Raw genomic sequence first — 26,444 nt, 5'->3', positions numbered from 1 at the left:
CATAATGGGCACAGTGAGGCTGCATTGGACAGGCACAGCGAGGCTGCATATTATGTGCACAGCGAGGCTGCAATTGATATGCACTGTGAGGCTGCAATTGATGTGCACTGTGAGGCTGCAATTGATGTGCACAGTGAGGCTGCATATGATGTGCACAGTGAGGCTGCAAATGACGGGCACAGTGAGGCTGCACATTATGTACAGAGTGAGGCTGCATTTGATGGGCACATCTTGATGAAATAGAAACTTGCATTTGGCAGTGTCATACCTATCTCTCTTTGAAACTAAACCAGATTGTCATTTGACTCATAGGTACTAATCCTTGTGGAAGCAAGCACCTGTGCAGAACGAGATGTGGGAGCAAAGCGTGGAGCAGTGATTTTATCTCAATCCAGGCCAATGCAACCACCAATATTGCCACACAGTGCCAACTTGCTTGTACTGTGCTACATTGATGCCAAAAGCAACGTACAGGAGAGGTTTTTTAAGTTTTTTCCTCTGCATTTGACTACAGCAGATTCCATTGCTACAGCATTATAAGTGTGTCTTGCTGTCATCCTTCCAGAGAATGAGAAGAGTAAACTCATCTCCAAAAATATGATGGAGCCAGCGTGATGAGGGGTGCCACTGCAGGTGTTCAAAAGAAGATACAAGATGTGTACCCAAATGCCCCTTACATCCACTGATATGCATATCAGCTCAATCTAATAATGCAACAGGTCACTTCTCAAATGCCCAAAATGAAACTTTTTTTTGCTAACCTTGGAGGATTTGCCAGATTTTTTACAAGATCACCCAAGCGCACAGAGGGTCTTGATAAAGTAGTTGCCCATAGACTCCCGACATCAAGCAGTGTCAGATGGAACTTCCAGAGCCATGTCATCAATACAGTGTTTGAACACAGAGAGGACTTCATCCACTGTATTGAAACTATGCATGATTCAGGTGACTTTGACCTTGTTACCATGAGAGAGGCAGCAGGCTTTGCCGTACTGCTGGAGGATCAGGATTTAAAAACAATTCTGATACTTTTCCACAACTTAATGTCACATGTGGACCTCCTCTATGGCACACTCCACAAGAAGGACATAGATTCAGTCCACCTTAAGGGGAGAATCCAGCAGTTCCAACAGGACATACAGAAGATCAGGTAGCAGCTGTAGTCCTCCTTTTCCATGTGTTATTGTTATTATTGTTATTATTATTGCTCATACATTTTGCAGAGATTCTCTCCCATCCCTGGTTGACCAAAGTAGTGAAGGTGGTTTCAACCAAGGAGGCAGTGCTTGCTCAATCTAGGAGACCATAAACGCATTGCAAAAATATTTTTTGTACAATATTCATCTAAAAATGATGTGATCTAAAAGGATTTGTTTTTCCCTCTAGTGGATAACATTAGTATTGCAGCCTTTGTCTGTGTTAGCTCCCTGAGCATCAGAAATCCATGAAGCGTATGGATTCAAAACCACTGAAACTGATCTCCATTTATAACTTAAAACTGAAGATTTAAAATGAGCAGTTTTAAGTTATAAAGGGAGATCAGTTTCAGTGTTTTTGAATCCATAATTTCTCAGAACTCTATACACATGGACATGACATTCTTAGTAAATATGTCAAGTTTCATGCATTTCTGATGCTCAGGGAGCTAACAGAGATAACAAATAGACATTTTGTCATCACTACATAATTTTTTTTTATCCTTTACTTTATAGGTCTGTGATACCATACTCATACACACCATGCAATGTTTGTCCTTCACAAACCACCTTGCTAGTGCCATCTTGCTTCAAGCAGACAGGTTTGAACAGTACGCAATGGAGTTTCTTGAGGAAGCACTGAGTATGAATTTGAAGGCCTGTCCACTGCTCAATAAGAGTGAGTTGAGGATGGAGCTTAGTCTTGTCTAGCGCACAGAAGAGTTCAGAAAGTGTAATGGTGCTGTGGACCTATTCCAGCTGTTTATGCAGAGCAATCTTAAAAAGGTATTTAGCTAAAATGTCACTCTGCTAAAGATCCTCATCATCACACCCAAGACCACAGCAGAAGCTGAGAGGTGCTTCTCAACCTTGAAAAGGATTAAGGATTTTCTGAGAAATAGCATGACCCAGGAGAGGCTGAATGCATTGGCCATGCTGTCAGTGGAAAAGAGAGTGGTGACTGAGATAACCAACTTCAACCAGAAGGCCATTGAGAAATTTGCAAGCCAGAAAAAAAGTAGAGCATCATTTCATTTCAAATAGTACTACTGGCACTAAAGTGAATGTGGCATGCATTTGTATTCAGTCACTTTTACTCTGATTCAGAGTTTTTTGTTGCTGTTTGTTGTACAATAAAGTTTATTTACTGTTTTCAAAAAATTATTTAATTCATGGTACATTTATTTCATTCTTTAACAGTTGACCTAAACATTAATATTTTCTATATTTTATCTAGCGGTAATGATACATAATCACCTGATAAATGGCTATTTAGAGTCCTTTAATATTAACAGTGCAATTTTTAAGTTACCCCCCCCCCCCATAATTTTGGAGCACCAGCCGCCACTAGCACCCATTCAGTTTTACTTTAGGGTCAGTTTAGTGTGATATCTAGTGATTATTTTGTCAGGACAGGTTTCCTTCAGTATATTTCAGTGCATTATTGCAGTTTTACCACAGTATATTGAAATGCATTAGTGCATGGTTAATGCAACATATTTCAGTGAGTAAGTGCACATTTAACACAGTATATTGCAGTGCGTTAGTGCACGATTAATGCAGTATATTTCAGCGCGTCATTGCATGTTTCCCACAATATATTGCTATGTGTTACTGTGAGGTTAACGCAGTATATAGTCAGTGCGTTACAGTGTGCTTAATGTAGTATATTTCAGTGCATTTTTGCAGGTTTACCACAGTATATTGCAGTGTGTTAGTGTATGTTTAACGCAGTATATTTCAGCGCATTGGTGCATGTTTAAAGCAGTATATTTCAGTGCATTACTGCAAGTTTAATGCAGTATATTTCAGTGTGTTATTGCAGGTTAGCTGCAGTATATTGCAGTGCGTTATTGCAGGTTTACCACAGTATATTGCAGTGAGTTAAAGTACTTAAGTTAAAGTACACTAAACACCACTTTCCATTAATTAAAGTGGATCCACGTACATATATCTTTATTACATTTTGGTAATAAGCCCCCTGCATCATGTCTGGGAGAACAACAAGGAGAGGCAGAAGTTCCCATGGTACTGAGAGGGAGCCAGCAGCATATATGTCCACAGTCAAAGGTGGACATGGTCCGTTCTCAGGCAGGGCAACATTTTCTCTGTTTAGTGATGTTGCCCATGTTATCCAGCCAAAGCATGCAGAAGAGGTGGTGGACTGGCTTACTAAACAATCCTCATCCTTCTCATCCTCCATCACTGAAGCAGAGACTAATGTGCAGTCCCTTGCAGCTGCTAGAGTGGCTTATTCTTCCCCAGCATCAGGCATGGAGGAGTCAGCTGAGTTATTTGAACACATCATCAGTCACTTGCTCCTTGACAATGCACAGAAATTACAATTATTCAGATCCTGGTTCTGAGGTTGAGGAAGTTAGAAAGGTAGGAACATGAGCCTACAGAGAGGGGAGAACACTGGTAAATAGGGATGGGCCGAAAACCCCCCGTTCGCTTTGCAGCAGAACTCCCAAACTCCAGAACAGGGGAAAGGTTCTAACCTGAATGGCGAACTCCAAGTCTATGGGAGCCAAACAGGAAAATCTAAAGTGCCCATTTTGAATGCTTATATGCAAGTAATTGGCCATAAAAGGGGTATTAGGGTCTGCTCTGGGGGAAATGTTTCAATAATTAATAATAAAATAAAAAAAAAGTTTTTTCAGGAGCAGTGATTTTAATTATGCTTAAAGTGCAACAATAAAAATATGAAAAATGCATTTAAATATAGTGCCTGGGGAGTCTCTAAAATTAGCCTATAAAATGGCACATCTGTAGCATGCGTAAATCATGCCACAGCAAAAATGAAACCAAAAAAAGAGTTAAATCTCATTTAAAATGACTCATTCTAAAATTGCCGGCACCCAGTTATTGAACAAATAAAGAAAAAATTGGAGTGGGTTCCCCCCCAGTCCATGTTGATGAATACAAGGGTCTCTTCCCAACAACCCTGGGCTGTGTTTTTTTGGGGGTCTGCCAGTGGGGGGGGGGGGGTTTATTGTCAGCTTCCACATCCCATTGGCAGCGCCTGAATCATATGGTGGGAGATTATCTAGGGGTGAAAACAGACATAGAGAGCTTTCCAGTTGATGATCCACTGGGTTACAGGGTCATGAGAATAGACCACTGGCCAGAACTGGCCCAGTATGCAATTGAGCTGCTTGGCTGCCTGCACCCAGCGTGCCTCCTGAACAGGAATTCAGTGCTTCCGGAGGTTTTGTGACAGATAAGACAGCACGTCTGTCCACAGATTCCATGGCCCGATTGACATTTATCAAAATGAATCAGTCCTGGACTAGCAGCAGCTATTAAGGCCCAATGCTGATGTCACTGATTAAGTGCTTTCTGGTTCTGGACTCTCCGAAAGGCTGTCTAGACTACCTAGCTTTGTGGGTGTTGATTTCATCTGGAAGAAATTTTTTGGTGTTAGTTTCATTGTCACAATTAACACTTAGGGCACAATTTTTCTGCACCTGTTTGACAGGTGCTGTCAGGAAGGGCTAACCAGTACCCAAGATGATGGCAGAAGAGGATGACCTGTGACCTCAGCTCCTGTCAGAAGACCTAAGGGGGAACAGCCCAATTTTTTACGCAGAGTAAATTGATACCCAACATGTCATACTTCAAAATTGCGCCCGCTCGTGGAATGGCGACAAACTTTTACCCTTAAAAATCTCCATAAGCGATTTTTAAAAAATTCTACAGGATGCAAGTTTTGATTTACAGAGGAGGTCTAGGGCTATAATTATTGCTCTCACTCTACCGATCACGGCAATACCTAACATGTGTGGTTTGAACAATGTTTTCATATGTGGGCACTACTCACATATGTGTTCACTTCTGCATGTGAGCTTGACAGGAAAGGACGTCCTGTCAAGGAGAATTTTTTTTCTTATTTATTTTACCTTTTATTTTTTATTTTTACACTGTTAAAAAAAAATTACTTAGTACTTGGTGGAGAAACCTTTGTTGCACAGAGGTAAGAGGTTTCTTGTAGGTGGTTACAAGGTTTGCACACATCTCAGGAGGGATTTTGGTCCACTCTTCTCTACAGATCTCATCCAAGATTTTACAATACATGACCCCGTCCATTGGCCCCTCAATGCAGCAAAGTATCTTTAGCAGAGAAACAGCCCCAAAGCATAATGTTTCTACCTCCATGCTTGACTGTAGGGATGGTATTCTTATGGTCATAGTCAGCATTTTTCTTCCTCCAAACACAGCGAGCCCCACTCCTCAAGAAGGCACATGTACAGTCATGCCAATGAACATTTACATGATTCAGAGAAGGTTTGGGAGAAAGTGCCATGGTCAGATGAGACCAAAATTCGCCATGTTTGGCAGAAGAATATTGCTCACCATGTCCCAAAGAACACCATCCCTACAGTCAAGCATGGAGATGGAAGCATGATGCTTTGGGGCTGTTTCTCTGCTAAATGTATAGGCCACCTTTGCCGCATTGAGGGGCCCTCAGCCAGAATTCTGAAGATGGGTTGTGGATGGGTCTTTCAGCATGACAATGACCCAAAACATAGCACCAAGGCAACAAAAGAGTGGCTCAAGAAGAAGAACATTAAGGTCATGGAGTGGCCTAGTCAGTCTTCAGACCTTAATCCTATATAAAATTTAAGGAGGGAGCTGAAACTTCGAGTTGCCAAGTGACAGCTAAGAAACCTTAAGGATTCTGAGAAGATCTGTAAAGAAGAGGGGACCAAAATCCCTCCTGAGATGTGTGCAAACCTGGTCACCAACTACAAGAAATGTCTTACCTCTGTGCTTGCCAACAAGGGTTTTTGCACCAAGTACTAAGTCATCTTTGCTTAAGAATCAAATACTTATTTTACTCACTGAACTGCAACTTAATTTAGAGAATTTGTTTTTTTCTGGATTTTTGGTTGATATTCTGTCTCTATCATTTTCAATACACCTATGATAAAAATTATAGCCCCTTCATTTCTTTGCAAGTGGGCAAATTTACAAAATCGGCAAGGGATCAAATAATTATTTCCGATAATTATTTTTATATATATATATATATATATATATATATATATATATATATATATATATATATATATACAGTATATATAAATGACACAACAAATGACACAGTAAATGCATTTTTCAATAAGCATAACTAATTTAATTTCCAAGCAGAAAAAGGGAGATAGCACATACAATCTCTAAATACAAATCAACTTTTACAATTTCAGATTTTTTTGTCACTCTAAAGCTAAATGCCAGCTTCCACCTTACACACTATGAAGGAAGTATTGCATACTTGTATCATGTCCACATCAAATTAACAGGTAACACTAAAATGTGCTTACTATGCTCACTATATGTTAGAAAAGATAGCATTTGAATGAATCTAAGACAAGTAAATATTCATACTAAAGTATTCTGCTTTAGTAAAATACATTGGTATGGTGTGCATCAAGGAGTTCCAGGCTATTTTGGTTGCTAATAACGGGCCACTTTTTTCTGTAGTAATGACCAGCTGTAAGCTGGGTACTTCCAGACAGAAGGTTCAATTGTGGTACACAAAATTATATATTTGCAAGGACTCGACAACTACAAAACCTTTTGAGACATTTACGTTTCTAGTCCTGCCAACTTCAAATCTTGGCAAGTCATTATTCTGTTTATATCCAAAGCAAAGTTGAATAAACCGGATTGCCATATCATGCAGTGAAAGTTCCAGAAATAAGCACTGAAATTTATTTGCACATTAATAAACTGGAAATTGTCATGTTGGCTTCAAATTGGTTTACATATTGACATTTGACAAGCTATGAAATGCTAGGACATGGTCACATTGTCTTTAACTATGGCCATGTCCTGTATTGTATTTCCCTTTAGACAGACTGCTTGAGCTAAATCCGCTCTTGTGATGATGTCCACTCCCTCCACGGGATCCTCCACTGCTAGAGTGTAGTACAGCTATAAAAAGAATATAAAGAATTAGTTACAAAATGTGTGAAAAGTTAACAGATGCTAAAAATATAATGTAGAGATTTTGGGCTGATTCAGACTAGTACATTGGAAAATACTGAATATGTTACCCTAACATGCAAGTGTATATGTGCATTGTGGTGCATAATAATTGTGCATTGTGGTGTGCTGCCATTCATTCAGAATCACATCCAAATGCACATATACAGTTCATAGTAACATGTCTCCACTTAAGCGCACAACAACACACATTCCATGCGCTGATGTGCATAAATGGGAATAAATGGTGCAGGTGCATTTTTACATGCATTGTGTTGACTGCCCATTTAAAATAAATGCATGTTAAAGCACCACAAAAATGGAAATGAGTCTAAGGACAATGTAGTATTTTGTATGCTATGCTATTGCTGAAATCCAAATTCTGAATTTCTAAAGTTGAGTTTTGAAAGTATAAAGCAACTGTTGAATACACTTTCTGTAGAAATATTATACTTACAGATACTAACAGCACCACCTCCCTCTCCAGATAGCCTAAAAGACAAAAAAAGATAAATTTTAGTTCGATCAAGAATGGAAAAAAAAATATTATTTTGACTTTTCTTCGTTAATTTTTTATTTTTATTTTTTATATTTTGTAAACAGAACTTTAAAATTGCTTTCCAAGTCAATTTGATCCTTTTGCATTCCCATCAACAGACACATTAAGTTGCTTATGTCCTTTCTACTTTGTCAGCAGTTGATAGCAAAAAAGGACTACAATATCACTCAATACAAGCCAACAACAAAACCAACAAATTATGGTTTATTTATTTATGCTTGTATGTTGTGAAAAGGTACATACCTGCATTCTTCCCCTTCCAACAGTTTTCTGTATGTGGCAATCTCAATATCCAGAGCAAGTTTAACATTCATCAGTTCCTGGTATTCTCTCAGTTGGCGAGCCATGTCCTGCTTGGCTTTCTGTAGAGCTTCCTCTAGCTCAACTAATTTATTCTTAGCATCCTTGACTGCCACCTCTCCACGTTCTTCAGCTTCTGATATGGCGGCTTCCAGTTTTGCACGCTGTCAGAGATACAAATGAAAAGAAAATGTGTAATTAAATAGAAATAAAGAGTATATTGTGCCCTCTTAAATAGGTCTGGGGACACCATAAGAATCATCGTGTTGGATGCACAGTATATCTTTTTGAAAACATGTGAGGCAATTGGAAAAGAAAATCAGCACAGTCTATAATTAGTATTTTATTAAATATGTTTTTGGAAAACACTTAAAGAGGGAGTCCGCCGGGAGTCCGCGGTTTTTTTTTTTTAAAGCCAGCAGCTACAAATACTGCAGCTGCTGACTTTTAAAATAGTGACACTTACCTGTCCAGCGTGCCCGCGATGTCGGCAAACGAAGCCGATCTCTCGATCATCTCTCGGGTGCTGCCGCCGCCATCTTGGGCATGGAAGTCAGGAAGTGGAGTCTTTCGGCTTCATTTCCCGGTTCCCTACTGCGCATGCGCGAGTCACGCTGCGCAATAAGGATGGAGCAGGCAGCAGGGGACTTTCGGAAAGGGGTGTAATCTACGCCCCTTTCCGCAGAGAGCTATCCCGGAAGTGGGTGCAGATATCTGTACTGTACAGGTACCTGCACCCCCCTCCCCCCTGAAAGGTGCCAATTGTGGCGCCGGAGGGGGGGAGGATTCCAATGAGCGGAAGGTCCACTTTAGGGTGGACCTCTGCTTTAATATCAACCTATTTTTCTGTCTATGGCAAACCACTGCCTCACAATTAACAGTGGCATCCTTAGCTTGCCCTGTGAGCTACTTTAATTTCCCATGTGATTGCCTATCGGTCTATCAGATAGGCAGCTCAACAGGCAAATTAAAAAGCACACAATTGACTCAGCATTGTCAGCCTGCAACAGGAAATGTTGTTACCGGAAGGAAATCCAGGTAAGAAACATGCAACAGATTCTCAAAAAATAATTTGCATAAGAAAACTGAGTACACTGAGGCATGATGCCAGACATATTAAACATAGATTTAGAGTTTGCATACACTTCATTAATAAAAAGAATACCACATATGTGAGTAGATAACAGCGATATCTTTATATCTCCAACAAGACATATTATTGGCAGGATTCCTTTAGTTGACCATTTGAGGGGCACAGTAATATGATTTTTTAAATACAACTGTAGTTTTCTTGGAGATTACTTTTATAGGCGAAGTTAGAAGATCTCTCTTCTATCATAATCTCTGCATGAAGGATGCTGAATACTAATATTTATGATATTTATAGGTAAAGTTGATCCAGGAAATATCCGATTGCCTCTTGGGAGATCAGGAAGGAATGTTTTCCCCCTCTGGAGCAAATTGGGTCATGCTTTATTGGGGTTTCTTTTTATTTCCTCTGGATCAACTGTGGGTATAGGATTATGTATATCAAGGTTTTCAATGTATGTGCGTTTCTTTTGTTTTTTTGGGGGGGGTTTCTGTGGAAAACTAGATGGTAGAGACGTGCACACTGAAATATTTTGTTTCAGAATTTCGCTTTCGTCTGAAAAATACATTTATTTAGTTACTCCCGAAATTTGTTTTTATTTATTTTGTTTTTCATAAAAAAAATTGCATTTGTCCGAAAATCCAAATTAATTAATGTTGAATCTGTCATTGAAGGCTTATGGTGTCTGTTGAATGTTCAAAGAAGATTCAACAGAGCAGATAAACTGTATGACTCCGTATAGTTTAGCTGCTCCATCGAATCTTCTTAGAACTTTCGACAGACACCATAAGCCAAAGATTCAACGTTTGTATGTTTTCCGCTGCTTTGTCGAATCTTTGTCATTTATGTTGAATGTATATAGTTCAAACAGAAAATGGACTGGTGATAGTGATCACCGATCAGACAGGTAACAAGATAGGGTATATAGAATCTATATAGAATTTCAATCTATAATATAGAATCTATAATAATATATCCCCCCCCCCCCCCACCACCACAACATGGGCAGCCTAGCAACACTAGTATCACTATCAGGTTCACAACACTAACACAATAGCAGCAGATTATTATGAAAAAATTAAGTTGAACTGTAGCTTGCTTCACTATTGTTCTGCTGCTGTGCTTATACTTAATTGCTAAATAATTTAGGTTCTCTGACAAACGGACCAGCTAAGACTGACTGTCTTCTGAAATGATTCAGTGTGTGTGTGTCTCTCTCTGCTAGCAATCGTAAGTGAAAGTAAGTTGGCTGTACGTGTGTACTTAGTTCTAGCTATTTTACTGCTCCTCCTCTTTGGTTACAATTAGAAAATAACATTCATCATCATTATTTTTATTTTACTTCCCCCACCCAATTCCATTTCTCTCTATGTCGAATCTTTTATCTCTATGTCAAATCTTTTCTCTCTATGTAGAATAATCCTAAACTAATATAGTTTAGGTTAGGCACATTCGACCACAGGTTCGATAGACACAGATTGTTATTGTCAGTGTCATGTCGAATCTCCTATCTATATCGAACTGTTATCACAATGAAAACGAAAATAAAGCATTTGTTTATGTCGGCTCTTTCGTTTTTCAGATTCTGCACTTTCGTTATCGTTTGGTTAAAACAATATCAAAAATACCTGAAATTCGGACAAAAATGCATTCGGACGAAAACAAATGCACATGTCTACTAGAGGGGCTTGTGTCTTTTTTCAACCAGACTACGTAACTATATATAACTATGAAGGAATATCCCTAGCCTTATTCAAACTCAAAAAATTCAAATTCAATCTGAAAGTTTCTTAAAGTGGTTATAAAGGCAGAAGGTGTGTTTTATCTTAATGCATTCTATGCATTAAGATAAAAAGCCTTCTGTGTGCAGCAGCCCCCCTCAGATCCCTGAGCCTGAGCCCCCTCTCAATCCAGCTATGTCCACGAGTGCCTTGACCATCCGAGACTCTGCCTTCTGATTGTCTGAGACACAGCAGCTGCATTATTGGCTCCCGTTGCTGTCAATCAAAGTCAGTTAGCCAATGAGAAGAGAGAGGGGTGGTGCCAGAACCACGGCTCCATGTTTAAATGGACAAACAAAGCAGCGGCTCAGCTCTGGTTCCCCATAGCAAGCTACTTGTTGTGGGAGCACTCAACAGGAGGGAGGGACCAGGAGCGCTGACGAGGGACCTGAGAAGAGGAGGATCCAGGTTTCTCTGTGCAAAACCACTACCTAGAGCAGGTAAGTATAACATGTTTATTATTTTTATAGAAAAAAAACAAGACTTTGGTATCACTTTAAATATCTGGTCAATATAGGGTAGATAATATATGAGAGTTTTCGGGAAATTATATTTTGTTTCTTACTTTTCTCAGAAGGGGCAGCCTGTCCATCATTAATGAATTAGGGGATATATGGATTATAGTTTAGGTCAAGATAAAACTGTTCTCTTAGTTTTGTACAGAAAGGAAAGTGTTAGAAACCCTGGCATGTTTTTACTGCTATCCAGGGCTCTGTTAGAAATATTTCTTCTCACCCAATGTCCTTCTGGCAATTTTTTACCAGATATTAAATGAAGGGAGCTCTCTGAAAGTAACACTGACTCAAGCAAGTAATTGCTTTGTTTTTTTGAGGATTAGGGAAGGATAGAACCCCTGTCAGATTTTTCCTAACTTCTTGTCTGGTAAAACCATTGTAAACAGGACAAAAATTTAAGGAAAATGTATCTTACAGAGCCCAGGATAGCATTAAAAAACAGACAGGTGTTATATTCCTTCCCCATTCTATCCAAAACTAGAATACATTTTGGTTTGCCATATACATTAGGTAAACATCTGATAAATTATCTTATTTTCTAGTTCATTAAAATAAAATCTAAGTAAAACAAAATGCTACTTTCCAGTACTAATTGACTATCTTCATATTTCTCAAATGAGATCCAAAGCACAATTTACCTAGGTTCAGAAAATGCATCACTTGTTATATAAATGGGTATGTGTTTAACTAAAGAGGGTGTTTTGTCTTTCTAAAGCCTAACAATCTTTTTTTAAGTTTTGCCTTGTAAAGAAGGAAAAAACTAACACGTAGATGCCAACTGTCCCAGATTTTCTGTGATATTCCCACTTCTAGCTGTTCTGTCCTGATTATGCTGTGTCCTCAGCTGCTTCCCAAAAGTGCAGCATCACTAAAGGCATTTCACCTGCGAGTGGGCATTTGCTGCATATAAGGCCACCCAGAAAGTGGATGTGATCTGTACAGGACCATTGGAAAGTGGAAAAGTTCTGCTCAGAGTCAGGACTGCTTAAAAGAAGAGCGTGATGAGTGTGGGCAGGGGTGGCAGTATACCGGTGACTGGGATGAAGATGCTGCCAAGTGTGATACCATGATGTGAATTTTAAAAAACAGATGTCGGTGGGCATGAAGTGGATTGATTAAGAAAATATGATGTCAGTGAACAGTATTTATGTAAAATTAGCATATTAGCAAGGATAGGCATGGTTTCTTAATGAGAATGTTTTGTAGAGTTACATTTTTGAAAGGAGTACTTGTTTTAACTTCCAGTCCAGGCAAAACAAAAAAATCAAAACAGATTATACCTGATCCTTCACACTTTCAATTTCTCCTTTAAGTCTCTGAATGACACGGGTAAGTTCTGCAATTTCATGCTTAGTATTTTGTAGATGATCTCCATGTTTTCCAGCACTCATGCGCAGCTCTTCATACTAAAAATTAGAAATATCCAGTTACTGTATACAATGAACAGTAATTAAACACAATGAAAATCTTTTGCCAGCTTCCAAAGCCCAATTTAGGGCAAAAGGTTTATTTTATTTTTTTAAATGTCCCCCAGGTACCCAAGAAAACCCCCCCCCCCCCCCCACAGCTGTGACCCACAGTACTTCTTCTTGCCCACAGGATGTTATCATTCTTCTAAGTTGACATCATTCAACCTGGAAGACTAAGAATTGTACTGTCTTTGCCCCACTTCCTAATGGGGCATCACCAGTGCACCCTTCATTCACAGTAGGTATCACCCAGTCTAGAGAAGCAGAGAAGATGAAAAGGGAAGCGGTGGCATCACATAACCAGCCTAATGGCTTTGGAAAAGGTGGGTATTAAAACAAAAACAGCAAAAAAAAAAAAAAAAAAACTGCCAGTGGGGTCCACAAATAGGAATAAATTAGGGTGAGGAACCCAAAGTTTTGAGCATTATGTCCACATTTACTTGGCTCCCGAGAGCCAACAGATAGTAATATATGTAACAGATAGTAATATAACATGTAGGTGTTTTATTAAAGAAGCAATTTTTAAAATGAATATGTTTCTTCAAACATCCAGTTAATATTTAAGGAAATTTGCTGTTTCTTGCATTTCCCTCTACTTTACCGGATATGTAAGGTTTACTTAGGTATACTAAGCATTTAAAAAGATTATTAATTTAGAATATCATCTATAAAATGTTCTCTGAGGTGGAATTCCAGCAAATAATTTGTCATATGGTGGTAGTTTTTTCTGAAATGCAGTTGGGGTCATGCTATGTGGTAAATTTACATACAAACAGTATTTATCTGAGTTTTTTTTATTCCAGGTAACATTTTTGAAAGCTATGTTTTGAATACACTTACTCTAGTTTGGTACAATATCTCAGCCTCTGATCTGCTCCTCTTAGCTATCTCTTCATACTGAGCCTTGACTTCAGAGATGATACTGTCAAGGTCCAGGTCTCGGCTGTTATCCATGGACACAATAACTGAAGTGTCTGAGATCTGGGCTTGCAACTGAGAGATTTCCTGTGAACAATAGAATAAATGTCATTATGCTCTGCTTTTCTCAAATTTTATCCAGAAATTGGACTCCAGCTCAATATGTTAAATGACATCTCCTGGCCACTTTGTTCTCTTTGTAAACAAAGAGTCTGGGATTGCCTTCAACATCCATATCAGAAAATAAACAATGTGGAGTACTCCCTAAGTGTACATACCAGACTCTTATCCTTGATGAGGGTCTGTTATGGATGTGAAGGGTGGCTTCATGCAAAAAAACAAAGAATGTGGGGTCTCACAAAAACCCATACCAGACCAGTATCTGAATATGCACACAAGACTGTCCAGCTGCACTGTGTCCTTGAAAGGGCAGCATCCAACCACCCATAGTACGGGTAGTATGTTAGGTAATATCTAAAAATGCAGCTGGATAGCCTCATGTGCAAGGGGTCTTACCTAACAAAAGATTTGTATTTCTGTCCCTATAGTCCTGAAATGTATTCAGATTTCTGCAATGTACCTAGCCTTGTCTGGCAGGACCGGAGACTGGCATTTCCTCTGCTGTATTTTTGTAACTCTTATGCCCTGTACACACAATCAGAAATTCCACCAGCAAAAGTCTGATGTGAGCTTTTGGTCAGAAATTTTGACCGTGTGTATGCTCCATCGGACTTTTGCTGGCGGAATTCCCACAGCAAAAGATTGAGAGCAGGTGCTCAATTTTTCGGGTTGGAAAAAGTTCTGATAGAAAATTCTGATCGTCTGTACCAATTCCGACGCACAAAATTCCTACGCATGCTCGGTAACAATTCGACGCATGCTCTGAAGCATTGAACTTCATTTTCTCGGTACGTCATAGCGTTGTACGTCACTCCATTCTTGATGGACAAAATTTCAGAGAATGTTTCTGTAACTGTGTGTATGCAAACCAAGCTTCAGCAGAATTCCGTTGGAAAAACCATCCACGTTTTTTCCGACGGAACGCTTGTGTGTACGGGACATTACAGGTGTTGCTCTCCCCCCAATCTGTGACTAAACAGTGAAAGGGGAAGCAGCTGAGTGATCGTTTCATCCATAGGTCATTCTGTTCTGCAATCAGCATGCTGACTGATTCCTTGTGCTGCTTCTGTCATTCTCCATCTGATCCCTGTTATATAGGAATTGCATAAGACTGATAGCCAGTCAAGCAAGTTGTTAAACTGCTTGCATTAACAAAAAAAACACCTGCTAAGATAATTTTTTTATACAAGTACTAGGTTTGAATATAGCGATGGTGTGTATACGCTTACATAAAATGACTAGTGGATGATGTGAAAAATAAATATTTAGGAAACAGTTGCCTTGTTTCTTCTGTCATTTATAGGCATAGGTCAATTATGCAAATAAAATGCAGCCAATGATCAAAATCAGAATTCACTCCTAATACAAATCCACAATACATGAAAATTAAGTTTGCATGATTGTCTGATTGACATTATTGTGAAACAGTACATACCGCATCAAACAGTGCACGCAGGAAGTTGATCTCGTCTGTTAGAGAGTCTGCTTTAGCTTGGAGTTCTGTCTTATTCATAAATGCTGCATCTACATCCTAAGAACAGGAGAAAGATAAAAGAGAACTATCTTGTAGTTTTTGTGTTTGGAAAATGATGTCAATAATAAAAATAAAATGGAAAACATATTAGAAATATTAAAAATGTGTATATGTATTATAATATTAACATATAATATGCTCATATTATAATAGTGGAGATTATGGTAATAACTAATAATTAACTTATAAGGCACTGATGCATTCCAGCACCTTTCGAAGAACAATATCGCATTCTCTGAAGTCCATGCTGTGCTGCAGGTTGCAATTTAATGATCCACACAAATGCACACTTGCACTCACACCAATATCTCTTCTAAATGGTTGTCAGGTGTATCTTAGCAGGTACACACTAAGCTTCCTTCAAACAAATGACTTAAAGGATATACCTGGGCAAACTATGTATCTTAACAGGTACACACTAAGCTTCCTTCAAACAAATGCCTTAAAGGATTTGCCTGGGCAAACTAAACATGAAAAAATACATGTTCCATTCATCTCATTATCCCTTCTATTCATGTCTGCAATACATGCACATTTCCCCATGATCTATTCCATTGTGGCAGGGCGACTTTCTTTTAAATAAAAGTAGGCAGGAAAGCCCTGAAAATGACTTCTTGCATGGAGTAACCTCACTCTTTTGGCACTACCACTGAGCTACAAAGCCCCAACTTGTTACATACCCTTTAAAAATACCTTTTGATTTACCAAAACACCAGTGTGCTCCTGACTTCCTGTTTGGGGTGACAACACAGAGCCTTTTCCAGTCTCAAGCAGTACGGTCAGCCCAGTCTGTTGAACTACAGAATACAGTACCTATCCCTTAGTCCTGTGCTGCCCTGACTCCAAAAATCCTGCCCACAGGGTCATGCATATGTCAACAAAAACTGAGCTCCCAGCAACTTCTGCAAGAATTTCACAAGCCTGATAATGACCTCAAGGAGATATAACAGATTAGATTAGCAGCCTGAGATGCAATAAGGATGATCTAAGTTATTGTTTTATGTGTCACTTACCCTCTTAATGCTAACAAACTCATTCTCTGCAGCTGTACGTCTGTTTACCTCTTCTTCATATCTGCAGGAATACAATGTATTTTTAAACGTGTACCCCTGTTTGACAGTTATATTGTGGTCAATAATGACAGAAAATATTGTCAGATCACTAATCCAGGGCAGTCACTGCTTTTTTTGTTCAATACTCACTTTGCCTTGAATTCTTCTACTGTTTCCTCCATGTTCCTTCTTTCTGCCTCCAGGCGAACTTTTTCACATGTGAGACTCTCCAGTTGTCTCCTGAGGTTGCTGATAAAAGCTTCAAACAGAGGTTCAATCTGACACCTTGCTTTCTTCTGGTCTTGTAGAAAAGCCCATTTGGTCTCCAGCATCTTGTTCTGCTGTTCCAAGAATCTCACCTAGCAGTGAAAAGGAATATGTGTGTCATGTCTTCAGTGGTCATTTACATAGCAGGGCTCTCAGATTCCTCCTATATTCAATTGTATAACTATACTGTCTGCCCTCATGTTGTAAAGCGCTGTACAAACTGTTGACGCTATATACACTGCCTTAAAAACGTATTCTTACCCATTGAAATTGTCCACATTTTGTCATGTTACAACCAAAAACAAAATGTATTTTATTGGGATTTTATGTGATAAACCAAAACAAAGTGGGACTTAATTGTGAAGTGGAAGGAAAATGATAATTGGTTTTCAGAATGTTTAACAAATAAATATGTGAAAAGTGTGGGCTGTATTTGTATTCAGCCCCCTGAGTCAAATCTTTTTAGAACCTCCTTTCACTGCAATTACAGCGAAAAAGTGGTTTGGGGTATGTCTCTACCAGCTTTGCAAATCTAGCAAGTGAAATTGTTACCCATTCTTCTTTTGCAAAATAGCTCAAACTCTGTCAGATTAGATAGAGAACATCTGTGAACAGCAATTTTCAAGGCTTGCCACAGATTATCAATTGGATTTAGGTCTGGACTTTGACTGGGCCATTCTAACACATGAATATGCTTGGATCTAAACCATTCCATTGTTGCTCTGGCTGGATGTTTAGGGTTGTTGTCCTGCTGGAAGATGAACCTCTGCTCCAGTCTCAAGTCTTTTGCAGACTCTAAGGCCGCGTACACACGCGCGGACTGTTTGCCCAACCTTGTTCGTCAAACAGTTTCGGCAAACAGTCCGCTCAAAATTTGCATGAGCGGACTTGCCCACACACGAGCGGACTGTTTGACGAACAAGGTTGGGCAAACAGTTCGCTCAACTTTTGAAATGAACGGACTCGCCCACGTAAGGAGGAGGCAAATCCGCCCATTTCGAGCGCGTGTACAGGTAGGCGGGGCCCGCGAAGGAGACGTCGCGGGCTCCGCCGCCTGGAATGGGCTTAAAGGGGAACCCCAACGCCGAAAAAAATCGGCGTGGGGGTTCCCCCCAAGTCCACACCAGACCCTTGTCCGAGCACGCTACCCGGCCGGCCAGGAAAGGGGGGCGAGCAAGCGCGCCCCCCCTCCTGAGCCGTACCAGGCCGCGTGCCCTCAACATGGGGGGTGCCTTGGGGAAGGGGGGGCCGCGCGGCCCCCCCACCCCAAAGCACCTTGTCCCCATGTTGATGAGGACAAGGGCCTCTTCCCGACAACCCTGGCCGTTGGTTGTCGGGGTCTGCGGGGGGGGGCTTATCGGAATCCGGGAGCCCCCTTTAAGAAGGGGGCCCCCGGATACCGGCCCCCCACCCTATGTGAATGAGTATGGGGTACAATGTACCCCTACCCATTCACCTGTGAAATAAAGTACAAAAAAAAACACAACACAGGGGAAAAAATATTTTATTGCACAGCTCCGGGGGTCTTCCGTCTTCGGGGGTCTTCTCGCCGGACTCCTCCGCTATGTGTGTGTAGCTCTTTTACTAGCGGAGGAGTCCGGCTTTCTTCCTCCCCGCCGCCGGCCTCTTCTCCCGACTTCGGGGGTCTTGTCCCCCTCTTCGGTTCTTCTGCCGGGCCACCGCGCCTTCTTGTAGCTCTTTTACAGGCGGTGGCCCGGTCTTCTGTCGCCGCTGTCGTCGTCGCCGCCGCCGCCGCCGCCGCCTTCCGTTCTTGTTCTTCTTCTTGTTCTTCTTCTTCTTCTCCTGGAGATGTTGACTCGACGATCTCTCCGGCCGGAATGCCAGGGACACGCTCCGCTGCCACTTATATAGTGACAATGGGGCGGTGTCACATGGTATATGTCACATGGGTTGGTCACATGGGTTGATGTCACATGGGGACTCTGACATCGTAAGGGGGCGGGGTCACCATGTGACCAACCCATGTGACATATACCATGTGACACCGCCCCATTGTCACTATATAAGTGACCGCACAGCGCGGCTCTGGCATTCCGGCCGGAGAGATCGTCGAGTCAACATCTCCAGGAGAAGAAGAAGAAGAACAAGAAGAAGAACAAGAACGGAAGGCGGCGGCGGCGGCGGCGACGACGACAGCGGCGACAGAAGACCGGGCCACCGCCTGTAAAAGAGCTACAAGAAGGCGCGGTGGCCCGGCAGAAGAACCGAAGAGGGGGACAAGACCCCCGAAGTCGGGAGAAGAGGCCGGCGGCGGGGAGGAAGAAAGCCGGACTCCTCCGCTAGTAAAAGAGCTACACACACATAGCGGAGGAGTCCGGCGAGAAGACCCCCGAAGACGGAAGACCCCCGGAGCTGTGCAATAAAATATTTTTTCCCCTGTGTTGTGTTTTTTTTTGTACTTTATTTCACAGGTGAATGGGTAGGGGTACATTGTACCCCATACTCATTCACATAGGGTGGGGGGCCGGTATCCGGGGGCCCCCTTCTTAAAGGGGGCTCCCGGATTCCGATAAGCCCCCCGCCCGCAGACCCCGACAACCAACGGCCAGGGTTGTCGGGAAGAGGCCCTTGTCCTCATCAACATGGGGACAAGGTGCTTTGGGGTGGGGGGGCCGCGCGGCCCCCCCTTCCCCAAGGCACCCCCCATGTTGAGGGCACGCGGCCTGGTACGGCTCAGGAGGGGGGGGCGCGCTCGCTCGCCCCCCTTTCCTGGCCGGCCGGGTAGCGTGCTCGGACAAGGGTCTGGTGTGGACTTTGGGGGAACCCCCACGCCGATTTTTTTCGGCGTTGGGGTTCCCCTTTAAGCCCATTCCAGGCGGCGGAGCCCGCGACGTCTCCTTCGCGGGCCCCGCCTACCTGTACACGCGCTCGAAATGGGCGGACTTTCCGAGCGGGAACAGTCCGCTCATTTCGAAAGTACAGCGGACAAGCCCACACACGGGCGGACTGTTCGCTCAAACACAGTTTCAGCGGACAGTTTTTCGGAATTTCCGAAAGACTTTGTCCGTCCAACTGTCCGCTGAAACTGTCCGCTGAAAGCCCACACACGAGCGGACTGTCCGCCCAAACACTGTTCAGCGGACAAGGTTGGGCCAACAGTCCGCCCGTGTGTACGCGGCCTAACAGGTTTTCTTCTAAGATTGCCCTGTATTTAGCTACATCCATCTTCTCACCAACTCTGACCAGCTTCCCTGTCCCTACTGAAGAAAAGCATCCCCACAACATGATGCTGCCACCACCATGTTTTACTGTGGGGATGGTGTGTTGGTCTGGCCAGAGCACCTTCTTCCACATGTTTGCTGTGTCCCCCACATGGCTTCTCACAAACTGCAAATGGGACTTCTTATGGCTTTCTTTAACAATGGCTTTATTCTTGCCACTCTTCCATAAAGACCAGATTTGTGGAGTATATGACTAATAGTTGCCCCGTGGACAGATTCTCCCACCTGAGCTGTGCATCTCTGCAGCTCCTCCAGAGTTACCATGGCCCTCTTGCTGCTTCTCTGATTAATGCTCTCCTTGCCCAGCCTGTCAGTTTAGGTGGATGGCCATATCTTGGTAGGTTTGTCAGAGTTGTGCCATACTCTTTCCATTTTCAGGTGATAGATTGAACAGTGCTCTGTGAGATGTTCAAAGCTTGGGATATTTTTTTACAACCTAATTCCGCTTTAAACTTCTCCACAACTTTATCCCTGACCTGTCGGATGTTTCCTTGGCCTTCATGATACTGTTTTTCCCCGAATGTTCTCTAACAAACCTCCGAGGGCTTCACAGAACAGCTGTATTTATACTGAGATTAAATTATACACAGATGGACTCTATTTACTAATTAGGTGACTTATGAAGGCAATTGGTTCCACTAGATTTTAGTTAGGGATATCAGAGTAAAGGAGCTGAATACAAATGCATGCTACACTTTTCACTTATTTACTGTATTTGTAAACAATTTTTAAAACCATTTATATTTTTCCTTCCACTTCACAATTATGTGCCACTTTGTGTTGGTCTATCACAGGGGTCACCAAACTTCTCTAAAGAAAGGGCCAGTGCCCAGTGGGAGCAAATAATGCCAGATCTTTGGTATTAGGGGAAGGAATGGTGCCCCATCATTGGCATCAGTGGCAGGAATTATGCCCCATTGTTGGTGTCAGTGACAGGAATTATGCCGCATTGTTGATGTTAGTTGCAGGAATAATGCCTCAAGGGCCGGATAAAGGCAAGCAAAGGGCCGCATCCAGCCCCCGGTCCACAGTTTGGAGATCACTGGTCTATCACATAAAATCCCAATAAAATACATTTATGTTTTTGGTTGTAACCTGCCAAAATGTGGAAAATTTCAAGGTGTGTAAATACTTTTTCAAGGCACTGTAAATCCTGAATAATAATAATAATAATAATAATAATAATAATAATATATTTACTTGCATGTAATGCTTTTCATATCTTTGTAAAGTGACTCTAAAGTGATAAAAGGTAGTTCTGAATCATGTACAGCAAAGCTGGAAATATTTGGCAAGTATATCATGAGGGATTCTACACTGTCCACCAATGTAATGAGAATTTACAATGACCACCAATGTGAGGGGGGATTTACACTGACCACCAATGTGAGAGGGATTGACACTGACCATCAATGTGAGGGAGAATTTGCACTGACCACCAATGGGGGGGGGGGGGGGTTTACACTGGGCCACCAGTGTGAGGGGGGATGTAAAATGACCACCATGTAACAGGGGATTTTATGCCATCCACCAAAATAAAGAGGGATTTCAACACTGACACGAATGTAATAGGTGCATTTACACCAACCACCAGTGTAAGGGGGAATATACAATGACCACCATATGAGGGGGAATTTACAATGACAACCATTGTTGAGGAGTTTTGTACTGACCACCAATGTAAGATGACACTAACTGACCACCAATGCTAGGGGGGATTTACACTGACCACCAATGTAAAGGGGGATGTACACTGACCACCAGTGTAATGACAATTCTGCACTTACTACCAATGTAAAGGGAAATGTACAATGATCACCAATGTAATGAACAATTTACACTGACAACCAATGTAATTTTTTTTTTTAAATCAACAACCAATGAAGGGGGCTTTCTTCACTGGCCAATGTAATGGGGGACTTACACTCACCACCAATTTAAAGGGGGCTTCTACATGGACCAGCAATGTAAGGGATGATTCAAAACTGACCAAATTTGCAAGTTTGGATATTTTTTTAACGATTACCAACATAAAGATGAGTTTCTACACTGGCTGCCCATGTAATGGGGATTTACACTGACCACTAATGTACTGGGGATTTACACAGACCACTATTGTAATGGGAGAATTCACAGTGACCACCAATGTAAGTAGGGATTTACACTGACCACCAATGTAAGGGGGGCCTTCACACTGGCCACTAGTGTGAATGAAATGATTGTACACCTATCCAAGGCATGATATACATAAGAACGCTGCCTCTATTTACATATCAATGCCACAATCTGGGGATATTTACATATTAATGTTGTGGCTATTTACATATCAATGCAGGTTATGTACATGTAAACACGGGGTCTGCAGATGAGTCATCTGTACACTGCAATGGGGCAGAGCTGGGCAGCAGCAGTAACAGAACTTTATACTGAATACTGAAATATCGGGACATGGCACAGGACTAAACCTTGAAGGGACAAGGGAATTTAAGCTGGGATAGTTGGCAAATATGAAGCAGCTGCTTTGGGCCCCACAACAATGATGGGGCCCAGGGCAGCTGCCCCTTTTGCTCTGCCTTAAAGACGGCCCTTGGCATATGAGTAACAAAAAATGGTTGGCCAATAGAACATTTCACATATGTGTATTTCAGTTGTGTTTTTAGCTGTTTGCCTGAATTTCAGCAGTATTTAGAGCAAGTGATCTATATTGAGATACAAAGGCAAACGTTCACTATAAACCAAGTGATCCCAAGCATTTGTCATCTTGTTAACCAAGGGCAAATACAGACAAGGTGACTAACAATAAGAGTACAAAAAGACTCATGTTGTACAGTTTAGCAAAAAGATATAGATTGGACAACACATGCTTAGCTTTAAGTTAATGACACAAATCCAATACATAAAAGTAACCATGCTACATGTGGTTCGTGATGAGTTACTGCTTACTGGGGTAAAACTATACATTTTAACTGCTGTATTTATATAAGTTTATGGAATTTATGGGTCTAGATTTAGCAGCTTATCTGTATCCTGTTATATGATGTTACATTTTTCAGACATGATACATTAAAAACCTTATTAAAAAAAAGCTTAATTGTCAATTACGGTACCTTGTCAATAAAAGTGGCAAACTTGTTGTTAAGACCTTTGATTTGGTCCTTTTCATCTGTTCTCACTTTCTGGATATTTGGGTCAAGCTCCAGGTTCAGAGGTGCCAAAAGATTTTGGTTCACTGTAACAGGGACAATGCCTGCAGAGCTAGATCCACCAAAGCTATGTCCATATCCATGTCCAAGTCTTGCTGAGTGACTCCCTCCAACTGACATCTTATGTCCTCCAGAAACAACACTGTACACACTTTTACTACCAAAACTTGGAAAGACTTTGTGGCCAATGGAGACTTTTTTTGTGCTGATAGGGCTGATGCTGTGCTTGCTCCCTGATGGTAAGCAAGCTGAGGAGGAGCTGAAATTCCTGTGTGCAGAGCTGCTGTGGGTAGAATGGTGAGACTGATGAGACATGTTTCTAGTTATCAGAGGGACAATGTTGTGTTATTCTAGATTAGAAGTTCTGTGAGATGTGAACAATTTCTTCTATATCCATAGCACAGACATTTACCTTTTATACACTCATAGAACTGGGTTTGGCTACTTTGATCTTTGACAAAGACCCAGTAATTTTGTCTTATGAGCTTGGATGTCTGACATTACTATAACGCTGTCCTCCTAGTTTAATAGATGGTAAAGCATCAACACACCTCAAATATTAATGCAGATTAAAAGCATTCACATTTACTATAAAAAAAAACCTCTTTGAACAGTGAAAACCCCAAGAATAATACATCAAATCATCTGAAGATTTCAATCTAAACACATGTATAATTAACCAAAATTTAGTGGGTACCTGTTACACACCTGTTACACCACACAGTTTATTTTCTTAAAGTAGATCTAAAACTTAACTCACTGATATGCTGAATCACTAATAGGGATGAGCTTGGTGTTTGAGTCGAATGCACATTCGACTTGAGCAACGGCTGTTTGCCTGTTCGGGGAAGCCAGGAACTCTGTGGGCCGTTGACGCCAAATTCGAGTGGCGCTCATGGCCCACAATTCACTGCACCATCGCAGTGCATTGCTGGCTCATGATTGGCCAAGCATGCACTGTGACCCTGCATGCTTGGCCAATCACAGCGCCGGCAGCGAGGAGAGCCATGAATGGTCAAAGGCAAGATGCCTGTGGCCAATTATAGCTCAGGCTGTGTAGTACACGCCCCACACTATATAAGGCCGCCAGCACAGCGGCCTTGTGTAGTGTTCCGGCATCTGCAGTTAGTGGATGTTGTCTGTGTGTCTTCACCGCACAATACATCTGTATCCACCCTTTATTGCTGTTCTGAGTGTTCTCTAATTGAGCCATCTGCCATCTGCAGGAGTTAGTGGGTGACTGGGTGTTGTATGTGTGCCTGCACCGCAGAATACACCTGTATCGACCCTTCATTGCTGTTCTCTAATTGAGCCATCTGCCATCTGCAGGAGTTAGTGGGAGACTGGGTGTTGTCTGTGTGCCTGCACCGCAGAATACACCTGTATCTACCCTTTGTTGCTGTTCTCTAATTGAGACATCTGCCATCTGCAGATGTTAGTGGCTGACTGGGTGTTGTCTGTGTGGCTGCACCGCAGAATACACCTGTATCTACCCTTTGTTGCTGTTCTCTAATTGAGCCATCTGCCATCTGCAGGAGTTAGTGGGTGACTGGGTGTTGTCTGTGTGCCTGCACCGGAGAATGCACCTGTATCTACCCTTTATTGCTGTTCTCTAATTGAGCCATCTGCCATCTGCAGGAGTTAGTGGGTGTTGTGTGCCTCCAGCACAGCACAGTATACACCTCTATCTACCCTTTATTGCTGGTGTTCTGTAATAAAGGCAATTGCATGAGTTAGTGGGTGTTGTGTGCCTCCAGCACTGCACAGTATACACCTATATCTAGCCTTTATTGCTGGTGTTCTATAATAAAGGCATCTGCAGGAGTTAGTGGGTGTTTTGTGCCTCCAGCACAATATACACTACCCAATTGCTGGTTTTCCCATCTCCCTGCAGACCATTACCATGTCTGGAAGGCCAACAAGGAGAGGCAGACAGGCGCGAGCCAATAAAAGAGGGCAAGCAGGCACTGTGTCTAGAGACAACAGTGCTGGTCGTGGACGCGGCGCATCGTCATCAGCACGTGGCCATGGGACACGCTTGTCCCATTTTTCGGCAGCTGGACGTGTTGAGCCACATCATGCCGAAGACTTGGTAGAGTGGATGGCCAAGCCTTCTTCATCCTCCTCATCCTCTCTCACCTAGGCTCAGGGTACTGGCAAAGCAGCTGCCAACGCATCCTCTTCTCTCATCTCAATGTCATCATTAGTGACTCCTTCCCTAGACCCACCACGTCCTCCTGAGGAGTCCCCAGAACTGTTTGAGCACAGTGTTGGGTACATGCTCCAGGAGGATGCCCAGTGTTTTGTAGGCTCTGATGATGATACTCAGCTATAGGAAGGCAGTAGCATGAGCGCAGAGAGAGGGGATGCTCAAGAAGGACAGAAATCTAGCAGTCATGTTCCACAAGCTGCAGCATACTGCCAGTGATGAGGGCACTGACTCCAGTGGGTGCCTGGTAGGAGAGAGGAGGGGGAGGAGGAGGAGGCACATTTCCAATGAGGCAGAATGCCCTCCAGGGGCCAGCTTAGGGGCTGCACACCGACTGAATCACACAGCAGAGCTCCGCCTGTGCAGGGCTCTGCTTCTGTGAATTATTCTAAAAGTTCTTTGGTGTGGGCCTTTTTTGAGACGAGTGCATCAGATTGCACCGCTGCTATTTGCAACATATGTCTCAAGCGTATCTCGCATGGCCAAAGCATCAGCTGCTTGGGCAACACATGCTTGACCAGACATATGTTGACCTGTCATGCAGCTCATTGGCAAGCTTACCTCAAAGACCCACACCAAAGAACAAAGCGGACCTCTCCTTGCTCCTCATCAGCTGGGATCTCCAACCCCACTAGACCTTCAGTCCTCTCTGAAACCTGCGCTGAGAGGAATGAAGGTGTAGAATTAGGTGTGTCACAGCCAAGTTCTTGCGGGCACTCTTCTAGCAGTACACCCACGTCCGATTGTAGCAGGCAAATTTCCCTGCCCCAGCTACTGGACCGTAGAAAGAACTTCACTCCCAGCCATCCACATGCCCAGCGGTTGAATGCTAGCTTGGCTAAATTGCTAGCACTTCAACTGCTGCCTTTTCAGTTGGTAGACTCGGCCCCCTTCCGTGAGCTTGTGCAATGTGCGGTTCCTCAGTGGCAAGTCCCCAAATGCCACTTTTTCTCACGGAAGGCGATTCCTGCTCTCTACCGGCATGTGGAAGGCAATGT

The 26,444-nt window shown here is 42.3% G+C and overlaps 1 protein-coding gene across 1 annotated transcript; it reads right to left on the bottom strand.

Annotated features, from left to right (window-relative positions):
• Positions 1-6,309: 6,309 nt before the first annotated feature.
• LOC143983818 (keratin, type II cytoskeletal cochleal-like) lies at positions 6,310-23,611 on the bottom strand. Its single transcript, XM_077483915.1, has 9 exons — positions 23,142-23,611; positions 16,676-16,884; positions 16,487-16,547; positions 15,375-15,470; positions 13,742-13,906; positions 12,713-12,838; positions 7,990-8,210; positions 7,645-7,679; positions 6,310-7,136 (listed from the first exon to the last, which is right to left on the bottom strand). Exons 1-9 carry the CDS (start codon positions 23,550-23,552, stop codon positions 7,018-7,020), a joined length of 1,443 nt encoding a protein of 480 aa, XP_077340041.1. The 5' UTR covers positions 23,553-23,611; the 3' UTR covers positions 6,310-7,017.
• Between the last annotated feature and the right edge of the window lie 2,833 nt (positions 23,612-26,444).

This window comes from Lithobates pipiens, unplaced genomic scaffold (assembly GCF_037356315.1).
Source record: "Lithobates pipiens isolate NorthernLeopardFrog02 unplaced genomic scaffold, aLitPip1_a1.2 Scaffold_16, whole genome shotgun sequence".
Classification (NCBI taxonomy): domain Eukaryota; kingdom Metazoa; phylum Chordata; class Amphibia; order Anura; family Ranidae; genus Lithobates; species Lithobates pipiens.
This window is presented reverse-complemented; position numbering and strand designations above follow the sequence as displayed.